The following is a 12,964-nucleotide window of genomic DNA, read 5'->3' on the forward strand; positions in this document are numbered from 1 at the left end:
TGATGGACTAATTGTAAGTATAGGGTCTCTCGTGGGTTGCCGCTAGTTAGTTGGTCTATTACCTACCTAATATGTCCATTGCAACCGCCCACTTCCACCAATAGGATCCCTCCATATCCCTTTTGTCTCCTTTATCTAAAGCTTTGTCAATAAATTTCAACAATCAGCCCGCCGAGTGAAAGGTTTGTAAATTATATTCTCAGTAATTCACTATTAACGGTAAAATGCATCATGAAAAACAGAAAATACCCTGGTTTGCGCGACTCCATAGCGGAACTTTCAAATCGTCTGGACGGCTGTTCAAGTGACCGAGCTGAGCAGCTGACATATGAAACCAGGAGAATAATCAGGAGATTTAGTAGGCGAGTAAGAGAGAGAATATGTAATTTTAAAGGCGTGGTCAAATGTCACGTCAAAATCCTTGCACGACCCGGAGTCTGACGTCACCATTCTACCGTATTATACAAGTGAGGAGCAACGACACATTTATTAAATGGAGCACTGATGTGCTAAGGAAAAGCACAGTACCTGTCTCATGGATTTTTTTATGTTGGGATTACTTAATAATCCACGTGATTTGAGATGAATACTGACTCAGTGACTCACCAATCACCATGGATGCTCATTATTAATTTCTATTTATTCGTTCAAAAAAAAAATGTTTTCTGTGGATTTGCTTAAACAAGGATTCGTCACATAATAAGCCCTTTTTTAGGATTTTTTTTTTTTTTTATAAGCTGTCCTTTATTATCGAAAAAAAATAACAGTACAGATTGAGGATAGCCCAATAGGCTAGTACAAAATTACAAAGAATTAATAATAATGGAACAAAAGAAATTAATTGAGAATTATCATATAAACTAATATGTGTGAAAAGAAAGAATTGCAAAGACATGGGAAAAGGACGCCGGAACCGCATCTATGCATACCATCGGCGAAAACCCATTAAGAAAAGTAGAAGCAAATAATATAAAGAGTAAGAGATAAGAAATAAGAAACATATATAGCGCAAGAAGGGCTTTATCAGGAGGCCCAAAAGACCATCCCAGGGCAGGGGGGAGGGAATGTAGTCATATCATATGAGACGTTAAAAATTTCCCTCGGCTGACGCCAGGAATGGAAGAGATACCTAAACTGAGAAAATTAAGGAGACCACCCGCTCGCGCAAAGTTTCAGTGTAAGTGTTTAATGGAGCTTGAAGAACGAAAAAGATACAGGGAACAATATGATTGAATTAACAAGAGAGAGAGCAATGTTTAAAGAAAAATAAAAATAAATATCATTCCCGAGATAAAATCCAAAAAATAGCCGAGAAATTTTTTAAACCACTCCCGCATTAATTGATTGCTGCAAATAGCTCACAATAGAGAGAAGATGTGAAATCTGTTCAGATTGAGAAGTGACAAGCTTCTCTAGAGCACATAAGCGTTTATCAAATTCATTAAAAGAATTGGTGACATTGATATTGAAATGGTTATCAGATTGACTCTGTAAATTGTTTCTCACAGCGTTAGCGTAGCTACCTACGTTATTTCTAACAGAGGAAGTGTTTGTAAGTTCAGAAGAAGGAACCGTTTTATGATTTACGAAATTAGCAAGACGTTTCTTTCTTAAATCTTTATGTACCTTGCAGCCCTTGTAATTGCCAAAATGTTGACCATTACAAAGGGCGCAGGTAGGAATGAGAGGAATGTAATTTTCAACATCCTTTTTACGGACACACTGATCGGATGCATGAAGATCGCCACAGATTACACATCTTGGCGATCTATAGCAATACCTTTTAGTGTGCCCATAAGAAAGGCAATTTTGACATTGAGGAATTGTATTTTTCCTTTGAGGATACTCAATCTTTACTATAAGATTATTAATGGAAATAATCTTTTCTAATCTTCTTGTGACGTCAATAGTTACATTGGCTTCAAATAAAAACAATGGCAATGAAGCCTTAGTGATAGGATGCCTAATCTGAGTTACCGATGTAACTGATAGGCCTTGCGAGATTAATGAAGATTTGATTTCTTCGATTGGATAATCGGTAGGAAGACCTCTTATCATCCGTTTGACAGTCTTGTTTTCCTTATACTGAAATGTATGAAAACTAAGCTTCTCAGCTTTGAAATGACTTAAAAGAATGTTATAATCGTCTGAATTCCGAACTACTATTTTAACCTGAGATCTATTGATGATTTGCATTTTAGCGTCCTTAACTAAAGGATCAATGACAATCTTTTTAAAGATGAGAGGTTTCCCAACTCCTGACACAAAGAAGGGAGGAGGAGGCGGGGGAGTAAGAGCCTGTTTAACAGGTTTTTCTACTTTTAAAACATTAAAAACATTTTTATCACTAAAATTAGCGGTCTGTGAAACACTGGGAGACTGAGAGAAAAGAACATTCCTTTTCTCTTTCTTTCTTCTGCTGTTTTTTCGGGTGGCTATTGTCCAATCATTAGCGGCCTTAATTTCTGAGTCAATTGAAGATTTTACTGGCACAGGTGAAGGTGTGCTAGCAGCTGCCGGGGATACGGAAACTCCTGCTGATGAGGAATTGACTTCTGGAACTTTATCAGTTACGAGATTCTTATACAAAGTGAGATTGTCTAATTCAACTTTTGAGATAACGTGATCTGATGGAAAAACTGGCCCTTCCAGGGGCAGAAAATCAGTAAACTCCATTGAACGGACCTGAAAACATTTGTTGCACATAATACATTCTTGCCAGTTAATGGCGTGGATGCACAAAGCTGAGAGGATGTTCTTGTTACATGGGGCACACAAATATACTGCCCTAGCATGGTTGCACCAGAACCTGTAGGCATATACCGAAGAATGCTTTTCATCAACGTGGGTATAATAAAACGGCATTCTGAGAAAGTTTTAAGCGCATAAGCGCATAAATGCATAAAATACGGGAAAAATTTTTCCAAGTCTAGGGCGTCATGGGGTTTAGCCCTGCCGAGCGGAAGGCCGAAAAAACCTACATCACTCCACACAAGCAGCACCACAGAACACTTGATAACGAGCTAGATAAGAGAGCTTCGTTGAGCACGTCTGCACTAGACCACGGTTGATAACGAACTCCCCTTTTTTAGGATGGGAGAATTTCCTTTAAGAAAACGCAACCAATCTAATTTACATTAACCAAATGATTCCGCTAGAAAAGCATAAACTTCGTCTTATTTTCTGAATAATAGAGCTGCCAGAGAGCAGTGGCGGTGCAAAAATTGACGTCATTTCTGACAGAAGAACAGTAAGTCCTTTTTATTCCTTGAGAAAGCTTTCGCAACTGCAGTTTCATGTATGATGCAACCCTTTTCTGCCGACATTTAACCTTAGAATTTGTTTAATATTTCTTAAAAACGTAACCAAGAAAGCATGTAGAATATTGCATGTTGGGCTGTCTTGCCTGATATGCAATGACTATTTTTTTGCAGTCAAACGTAAAATTAGTCAATTTTTTTTAACATTCAAACTATTAAGAATAGTTTTTTGGAAGATTATAAAAAAATTGACAAAAAATGCTAGACTCATCCAATGCAACTTTCCCCTCGAACGCACTGGGTCTATTTGCTTAAAACTTGGATAAATTTTGGACCTACCGCTGCCGAATTTTATCTAATTTTCAGGTTAACCCAAGGCTTTATGGTAAGATTTGACTCTAGCTAAGCTGTGAACTCATGGTAACTCTATCAACATAAATGTAAAAATCATTACATCGATCACCTCCCGGCCAAAGTATCATAAGCATCATGCGATGCAAATTTCCGAAAATTTTTTTTTATTTTTTTTCGGAGAAATTTTTCAATGAAGCTGTCCGCAAATTTCACCGAATTCTCTTTGTGCTGCCGATAAAATTTAGTGAAATTTTCGAACAGATTCGACCAACGATTTCTCTGTAAAATAATAAAACGGCGGTGGAAATTTGGAAACGTCACTTGGCGCTTGTGATACTTTGGCCGGAAGGTGACGACACAGCGATGAGGCTCCCTGCCCGAATAATATTTCTTAACGCGAGTCGCTGAAAGTTCACCTCAGCGCCACAGACAAAGCTTATTCGCACCTATTGAACACCAATGTCGCCAGCATCCAAGAGGTCATTTGCGCGCAATTCAGGAGGAATCCGACTTATTTTTCAGAGTAAGAGACGTATCCGTATCTACGGCCGGCAGTACGACCGGTATCACCTATGATTGGTGATTGTCAACAAACTGAGAGGTGGCTCCAGCTATGCTGCCTTGCTGAGGAAGAACGCCGTATGAACCTTCAGACGTCGCCAAATTTTCTTCGATAAAATCAACCATTTTGGAAAAATTCATGCATATTTTTCTGTCAATTTTCCAAAAAATTGTATTCGCAATGAAAACTAAACTATTCGAAATTTTTAAAATGTGATTTTGATAACATTTTTCCAAACTCAATATTTTGTCGAGAGAAGTTTAACACCATCCGAATGTTCGTACGGTGTTTTTCCGCAACGCGATCGTGCGCCTGCCCGATCATATTTTCTCGGAGGATCGCATGCACCATCTCCAGTTCTCAATTCCGCCCGAATATCACCCTACACCTCCGCGTATCATATCCGCACATTTGGACGTATTTCTGCCAAACGGAACTACGTGCATTTTGAGATGAGCCCTGAGACTCATAAGAATATATGAATAACCGGGCTTACGTCATAATGCACATGATTCCGTTTGGCGGAAAATCGTTCATTTCGAAACGTGTTACTATTTGTATCTCAGCTCGGATTTTCGTCATACACCGCGCGGCTGTTTACATTCGGAGAGGCGTCGCTTTCATCCGACAATAATTTCAGTCTATCGCCCGAGACTTCCGCTTTCGATCGGAGAGCGTAAGCTCGGCTCACGTGAGAGATAAAAACGAAAACCAAAACAAAAAAAAAGCGGAGAAGTAAAAGAAGAGAGGAAAGGCCGCGCCGTTATGATACTCTTCTCCCGCGCGCGCCCTTCCGTGTTTCGTTTCAGAGGTAAACCCAAGTGCAAAGCGCGCATGCGCGGCCATAAAAACAAGAACAAAGCCGCGTTACGTGAGGAGTCATCGCGTCATTGCGCGTTTAATGGAAACGGTGAGAAAGACGTGCGCTGGCGGCGATTCTCATCTTTTTTTCCTCGTTTGGATCAACGTCCCGACATTTTCGAAGAGGATGGTAGTCAAATTAGATCACCCGCTGAATCCAGTTGGACGGAGAAGAGAAAGTTCAAATTGGAGTACATGCATAGTATAGGGAGAGTGCGGACATGCCGGTGATTTTGATGTTAGGTGATGGAGCTCTTATAGTAGCAGAGACAAAAGACCCTCCACTCGTATCTTGGCTATGGTGGAAGCTTTTACTTTCGGGACTTCAGCATTAAACTGTTGACTTACCTACATGGTTGATGCTCAACAACGTGTTGGCTGTTTCGTTTTGCAAAAGAATCGAAGTTTGGGAAACTTGTTTGGCTAATGACGTCACGCGAAGCTCATCATCCACCATGTAGGTAGGTCAACAGCCGAAAAAAGAGTGATGACTGTTGCTCCCTTCTAATTGTCCATGAGGAACTGTTGAATCCCCGAAAGTAAAAGTTTCCACCCGTCGCCAAGAGGCCAGTGGAGGCTCTCTTGTCTCTGTATAGTAGAGACGAGAGCAAAGACGTAAAGACGGAACGCTAATAGCAAAAAATGAGCTACTTTTCAACCACCTCTACTATTGGCTAGAGGATTGGCGGCTAAATCGCGGCAAGTTTGAAATTCAAATGTAGGGCGGGAACTGAATAAAAGTGCGGAAACAAAGTATTCTAGGTTGATTTTTGTCCAAATTCACTTACCCACGTATATTTTTTTAACTTCAGGTTATTTTTGGTCCGTCGTTGACCGATTAATTTCATTAGGGAGTAACGGTCATCTAGGACTGTAACGGCCTGTTTGAACCGGCAGGAACACCATGAGCAGAAGAAAAGCTAACTTTATGCTGGTTACTGAGCTAAAATAGGGGTATTATACCGAGTCACCAACCCAACTTTCTAAATATATTCGTTTTAGGCATTTAAAACACGTTTAGAAGAATAAATGTGGAAAAATCAAGAGGACAAATCAAATTTCCGTTTCCCGCCCATGGATTCCCGCGCTCATTTACACACTCACACAAGCGCCCAGCGCCAAACCTGGCTTCACTTGGCCGCACGGAAGCTTTTACTTTCGGGGATTCAATATCTCCTTACAGACAGTTGGATTGCATTTTGCAAAAAGGAACCAAGAGTCGCTAAGGTTGCATCTTAAGGCTGTACCAGGTTTGCTAAGTCGCACCAATGTCGCTAAGATTGGGCAACTTTTTCTACCTTGCAAACGTATACTGATCATCTAAACAAATAGTTTCTAATGGCAAAACAAAAAGTCCAACTGATATAGGTATTTCATTTCTTTCAGCCTTGCGAGATGAAACTTGGCATTAGTGGATCCAGGAATTTTGCAACACCAGATTCCGTCCTTTAAAACCTATAGAAATGTATCGATTCTTGGAGGACCAGGTGCTCGGACAGGAATCGATTATTTAGCATAGGTTTAAATGGAAAATCCGGTGTTGCCGAATTGCTAGATCCGCCTCTGAACTTGAGGCTTCAAAGGGGCTCGACGACAGCACGAACTATAGCACCTACAGATAAGGATAGAGTACCTTAGCTTATATGTTAGTTATAGTTAAAGTTATGAGTATGTTTCAACACAGTTGTGAGAAAAAAAACATATGATGCTGAAAATCGATTTGACAAGATGGTTCAGTCCAAAGTCATTGCAAGATCATCAAGTTTCAATGAGCGTCACGGTTCAAAAAAAAAAAAAATTAGTGATATAATAATTATCAGTTGCGGAAGGTTAGGGGAAGAAAGGTGCCTATAGATAAGAGCGATTATTAAATTTTAATCTTGTCGAAGAATTACGGGTGTCAGTTTTACTGCCGTGCTAAGGAAAAACGCCGTTTGGACCTTCAGGCGTTGCCAAATTTCCTTTGATAAAACGCCAATTTCCTGGTAAATTTATGAATATTTCCCTCAAAATTTTTCAGATAATTTAGTTCGCAATTTTACCAAAGGATTCTGAAAATTTAAAAGAAAAATATTCATAACTTTCCTGAACCAAACCCTTATTCAACCTCTATATTTTTACATTTACATTTCTATTTTTGTACACTTTATTCTTGGTATTATTTACTTAAGACTATGATTATAGTATTACATACTATATATCTTTACAATAGATATACATATATCTATTGTACGTTTACTGAATTTATAACTTGTTCTAATTATTTTAAACTATGTCAATAGATACTAGAGAATATTTTTAGTAGTAGTGACATGTATATTGCCTATTCATTAATAAAAACCTTTAAAAAAAAAAAAAAAAACTTTCCTCAAAAATAAACAATTTATCAAAGGAAATTTGGCAACTCTCGAATGTTCATAGGTCGTTCTTCCTTAGCACGGCAGTGTAGCTGTCAAGGGCGAGTGTTGCGCGCGAGAAATTGTGATTGCAGAAAATGGAAAAGGAAGGGTACTCGGTACTCTTTCCACGCTTTAAAACGTGACGCAAAATTCGATTTTAGAATCTGGTTGCTAACTTTCGGCTGGAATGATGCCATCTCCTCTCCTATTTGTCTATTTTCTCTTCTTCCTCCTCTTCATCTTTTTCGTCTCCTCCGTCCAGCTCCATATGTACATCCCTATGTTCGACGTATGTTAGGAGTGCTCATAAGCGGATCCAAAAATTTCGAATGGAGGGGAGGGAGGATGAGGCTTCCCCTAAAATATATTCGACATTTTAAAATGCCTGATATGCAGTTTCATTTAAGATTGTCATAAATAATAACCAAACATAAGCGTCCTTTCTTCTTTTTTCTAAATTCCTTCTATCTTTCTTTCTTCCCTCTTTTCCCCGGAGGTACGCCCCCCCCCCCCCCCGTTGGATTCGTTTTTGGTAGGGCTTAAGTATTACTTATTACACCTAATTCTCTTTCCATACCCCTTAATGTAGATATACACTGAAAAAAGGGTAAAATTACCAAGAATTCAGGGTTCTATTTGATCCCAGTTTTTTCTTGGTAAAATTACCATTTATGGAATTGGTAATTTTACCGAGAAATCTCGGAAAAATTATTGAACTTTCCCGGTAATTTTACTGGACCTTGATAAGAACGCCAATATTTTTTATCTGCTGTGGTAGGATTACCGAGATAAAATGGCCAAGTTACCGGGAATTGATTACCAATAAAAATGGTATTTTCACCTGAAGAAAACAGTAAAAATACCGGTTTTTAGGTAAGCTTACCAGTCTGTCTTGGTAAAATTACCAATAAATGGTAAAAAAAAGTGAGATGGTAAAGGTACCAACCGACCTTGGTAAAAACGCCGAGAATTTTTTTTCAGTGTAGGACTGCAGTTTGCTTAATGTTATTCAGTTACTTTTGGCCAGGGTCCCGCCAACAAGTCCGAAACTGGTTATTTCGAAAACTCGACCGAGTCCTTGGAGACAATTTTTCTCGAAAGATGCACGAGGTGGAGCAAATTGAAGGATGCTCGCGGCCGTTTAAAATTAATCACGGATCTGCATTCCTTGCGAAACCGAACGGTAATGACCCAAGTGCACTGACCAGCGAATGGCAATACCATAAATTTGCACATTATTGCATAGACGCTGATTCGTATTGGTTCATGGTATTTACCTTGATCGGGTTTTTTAAGGATATTTCTCGTCCAAATCAAAGCAACGGCTGCAGGAGTTCAAATTTCTATCGATTACGAAAATCAGAGGAGCCGGAGCATTTTGAAAGAGAAACTCCTGAACCACGTGAATCGGTTTGCGACGTTGCTGACTTCCTCTTATGCTTTTTTTTTTTTTTTTGTAAATGGAGGACTGCCGAACGTCAATGCTAAAAAACTTTCGTGATTTTTCTCCTCTGCGCGAAGTAAATTCTCGAAAAACTTCAATGAATGATGTTGATTTGGGCTCCATCGAAAAAGTAAAATGAGAGCGAAGATTTTTAAACATCGCAAATATGGTACCAAATTCTGGGGGAGGAAAATGTAGAAGTATTTCGACGCTGAAAATTGTATGAAATTGACGATCCAAGTAGCAGTAGTCGCGATGAGTTGCGATATGATCGGAGTATGTATCGCGACATTATCGACATCGATTTATTGCAATATTATTTGATAAAAAATTGCAATTCCATCGCATAAATTTGCAACGCAAAAATCCCGATTTGAGCCACGGCGATTTATCGCAATATTATCGAACAAAAAAGCGCGATAAACTAAGATAAACTCTCGATTTTATGGAGATAAAATTGCGACAGGATTGAGGATAATCATAATCGCTCACATGTTGATGATCATAGCAATTTTTCGCCAAAAAATTGCAACCTAATTTCTAAATATCGCGATTTATGCGTTGAAAAATGCTACTGGGGGATAGAAGCCGTGTGAATGACTACATAAAATGTGCGCTACAAACTTAAAGTCATTGTCAGGAGAGATCATTGCAAGGTTATTAGCAGTATTAAAATATACCTGACCCCGTCAAAGTTTTTTTAACGTAGCATTTAAAATTTACACAAAACGTTTGCATTTTTACTGAGAGATCCTAGCGCTTCCTCGTCGCACAATAATTAAAAGCGACGGGAGGAATAAATGACAGATTTTTTCGACAATTAGGGATAGAATTATCCAACTTGATAGCGTTTTATTGCGATAGTTAGTGCTTTAGTTTTTTAATGCTTAACTCCAGACATCTTCATTGTTCATAAAAACGTTGGCACTAAAATCTGAACTATAAAACTGCGAGCGCACAAAAACCACATTGGCGAATAATTGTTTCACGCGTGCAGTACATTTTTTTTTTTTAACAATCATCCTTGTTGAGGGCGTGACCATCACCAAGCTTTTAATTGACGTACGAAGAATGCGTCTCTCTCCTTACGCACAGTTGAGAGGTCCATATAGGTTTGTCTTCAAGGATTTTTTTTTAAAATGACGATAGTCGGGAAGAATCCATCCATATATTCATAACTAGTGTTTCCTTCATACTTCGTTTCCTGAATTATTTTAAGGGCTCAGCACTTTGTGTTCACAATCTTTGTTCTCTTCTTTTTGGTTTTTTCCCTTTGGTTTTTTCCCCTGTTTTTCATACCATTGTGGAAACACATATGGTTACTTCTTGTAGATAATGTTTTTTCGAATAATTAACTATTCGAGCTCCCCGGTATTTTTGTTGCCTATGCAGCGAAATGGAAGGCGAATCTCAAGTATGGACGATATCTGTCAATAAGTTAACGCATGGTGTTTTAGTTCCTCAATGTTTATGGAGCAAATTCAATGTTTATCTTTCGAATACAGTCCCCTTTGCACTATGTATTGCCTAAGTATAAAATCTGAAGGCGAACTTCAGATGGTGGCTTCCTACCAATGTGTTCTAATGGCGCCTAACGCAGTCGCTCCGAGAAGCTAAATGGCTTATAAAGCTATAGATTTTTCTCCGTGTGCGGGCTGATTGTTGAGATTGATAGACAAAAAGATAGACAAAGAAGACAAACAGAAATGAGAGGGATCCTATTGGTGGGAACAGCCAGTTGCGATGACAATAAAGGTAAGTAACAGACTAACGAACGGCAACCCTTGAGACACCCTTTAGTTAGTCCATCATTTTCTACCTTATTAAAAACCAACTTTTTCAACCAATGAGATGGCTCAATTTTCCCTCTGTTTTCTTTGTCTACGACTTTGTCTATCAAGTTCAACAATCAGCCCGCTGGATATTATAATTTTGATCAGGTCTCGGGCAACCCACGAAAGACCTTTAGGTTAGTCCATCATTTTCTACCTTATTAAAAACAAACTTTTTCAACCAATGAGATCGCTCAATTTTTCCTCCGTCTTCTTCGTATACGGCTTTATCTATCAACTTTAACAATCAGTCCGCTGGATATTATAATTTTGATTAGGCCTCGGGCAACCCACGAAAGACCCTAAGGTTAGTCCATCATTTTCTACCTTATTAAAAACCAACTTTTTCAATCAATGAGATCGCTTAATTTTCCCTCTGTCTCCTTTGTCTACGGTTTGTCTATCAAGTTACACAATCAGCCCGCTGGATACGATATTGATTGGGCCTCTGGAAAGGAAGGTTGATGGTGGAAACGCAGAACTGACCTTGTGGCCGCCGTAGAAAGCGATTTCCTCGGCGTTGGTGATGACTCGGGAATGAATGCTCCTGAGGTAGGCCTTCCTGTCCGCCTCCTCAGCGACTAGAGCTCCGAACTTGGGAGACAGCACTCTCAGGATTTGCGCCGTGCACGAGATCACTGCTATCGCTAAAACGGGTCCTGCAACACGCCAAAATTATTTTTGATTACATTTTTGGTTATAATGGTTACCGCAACATATATTCATACTTGATATCAGTAGTATCTCAATGTTTTCAAAAATTGAGATATTAATGATTTCAAGTAGGACTAGTGAAGAAAAAAACACTAAGAAGTGGCCCGAAACCTGTATGTAACAAGGTGGAGAAATGGTGCTGGGTCCACACCATTTCGTGGGGAAAACAAAGCCAAGAAGTTCCAAAAATTAAAATTAAAGTCAAAAATAATTTTTTGAACTCTAATGCGCACCAGTACGAAACTGAGGAGGGAGAGTGTTCAGCTCAGGCAGTTTGCGATGGAATATTAAGTTGGAGTCACGTCGAGAGATCTATACCGGTTTGGGCCTTTTTAGACCTCATCAGTAGATCACACTCGGCAGTGAGCCCAACTTAACATGCCGCAAAATCCAAGACTAGTCTTAATGCATATTCTGTAAAAAAATTTGCTCGCAAATTCCAATTTTTAAGCTTTGGAAAGTCAGTTTGAACTTTCTCTCTGCCATAAGGATCCATGTAATTTCGAAACTTCAAACACGTATCTCTCGAAATAGCAAAAACTGCACTTTTGCGTCTTGTCCTTCAACCTCTCATACATATATAACCTTTATGAACGAACTGATATACCATTATTTTATTCGAAATACGAGCATTTCCTCTAATTTAGCATGACCTAGAATGACTGAGCATAACTTAACGTATAACCTACCCCTCTTGCCTCTCTGCGGCGTAGAGAGTACTCGAATTTATCGTAAGGGCGGGTAATAAATAAGGGGGGGGGGGTAAGGGGGGTATATATGCGTTTATAGGGCTGGTTATGGTTGTGAATGGACCCAAAATCATACGGAGGCTCCACAACTTGGAACAGAAATGTATTAGAAACTGGCGTGCAATAGCATGGTAGACCAAACTTTCAATGTTTAAAAATCGTTGATTTCCAAGAATATTTAACGCGTTTTTTCGAAGACGTCCATACCCAATCCGATTGAAAAATAAAGAAAACACCAAGAGGAGTATCATTATAAGTTGCGATACCAGGGTTTTCATATAAACCAATCGACAAGTCAACAAAACTAGAGCTGCCCTGAAAACGTAAATAAGGTGAGAGTATGACGGGGTCTGATGAAGGCATTGCTCTTGTTCATTTGGAGACTTAAACGAAGGGTAAGAAAGAAACACTAAAACGAGGAGTCGCAGAAGTTGAAGAGTAGTACCTAGTATACTTGCTCCACGAAAAGTTAAAAGAACCCCACTCGTTTCATGGATCTAATACAAGTGTGAGTCCTTCGGCAGTTCCTAAGTTCTCCTGCCAAAACATTGTGGCACTTTCTGCAAAACGAACTGTCTTACTTCCGAAGCTTTGCAGTACCACCACACTGGAAAGAGAATTCGCTTGGATTTAGAGTCCAGACTCTTAAAAACATTGACAAGAAGAAATACTCTTCATTCAATCGGACTTTTTGCTTGAATCAAAAGGAAATTCGCCTAAATCAAGAGACTCGGCTCTTCGATTCAAAGAAAAATCGGATTGAATCAAGAGTATTTTTCTTGTCAATGT

The 12,964-nt window shown here is 39.1% G+C and overlaps 2 protein-coding genes across 2 annotated transcripts in view; both read right to left on the reverse strand.

Annotated features, from left to right (window-relative positions):
• Abcd1 (ATP binding cassette subfamily D) overlaps positions 1 to 12,964 on the reverse strand; it is a 105,809-nt gene that overhangs the window by 17,817 nt on the left and 75,028 nt on the right. The window contains exon 3 of the mRNA XM_019060823.2: positions 11,199 to 11,371. Coding sequence (XP_018916368.2) covers positions 11,199 to 11,371 — 173 coding nt within the window. The remainder of the gene's footprint in view (positions 1 to 11,198; positions 11,372 to 12,964) is intronic.
• On the reverse strand, positions 731 to 3,078 carry LOC140223940 (uncharacterized). The gene has a single exon (XM_072296465.1). It carries the CDS (start codon positions 2,863 to 2,865, stop codon positions 1,321 to 1,323), a length of 1,545 nt encoding a protein of 514 aa, XP_072152566.1. The 5' UTR covers positions 2,866 to 3,078; the 3' UTR covers positions 731 to 1,320.

The sequence above is a fragment of the Bemisia tabaci genome, chromosome 2 (genome assembly GCF_918797505.1).
Source record: "Bemisia tabaci chromosome 2, PGI_BMITA_v3".
Taxonomy (NCBI): domain Eukaryota; kingdom Metazoa; phylum Arthropoda; class Insecta; order Hemiptera; family Aleyrodidae; genus Bemisia; species Bemisia tabaci.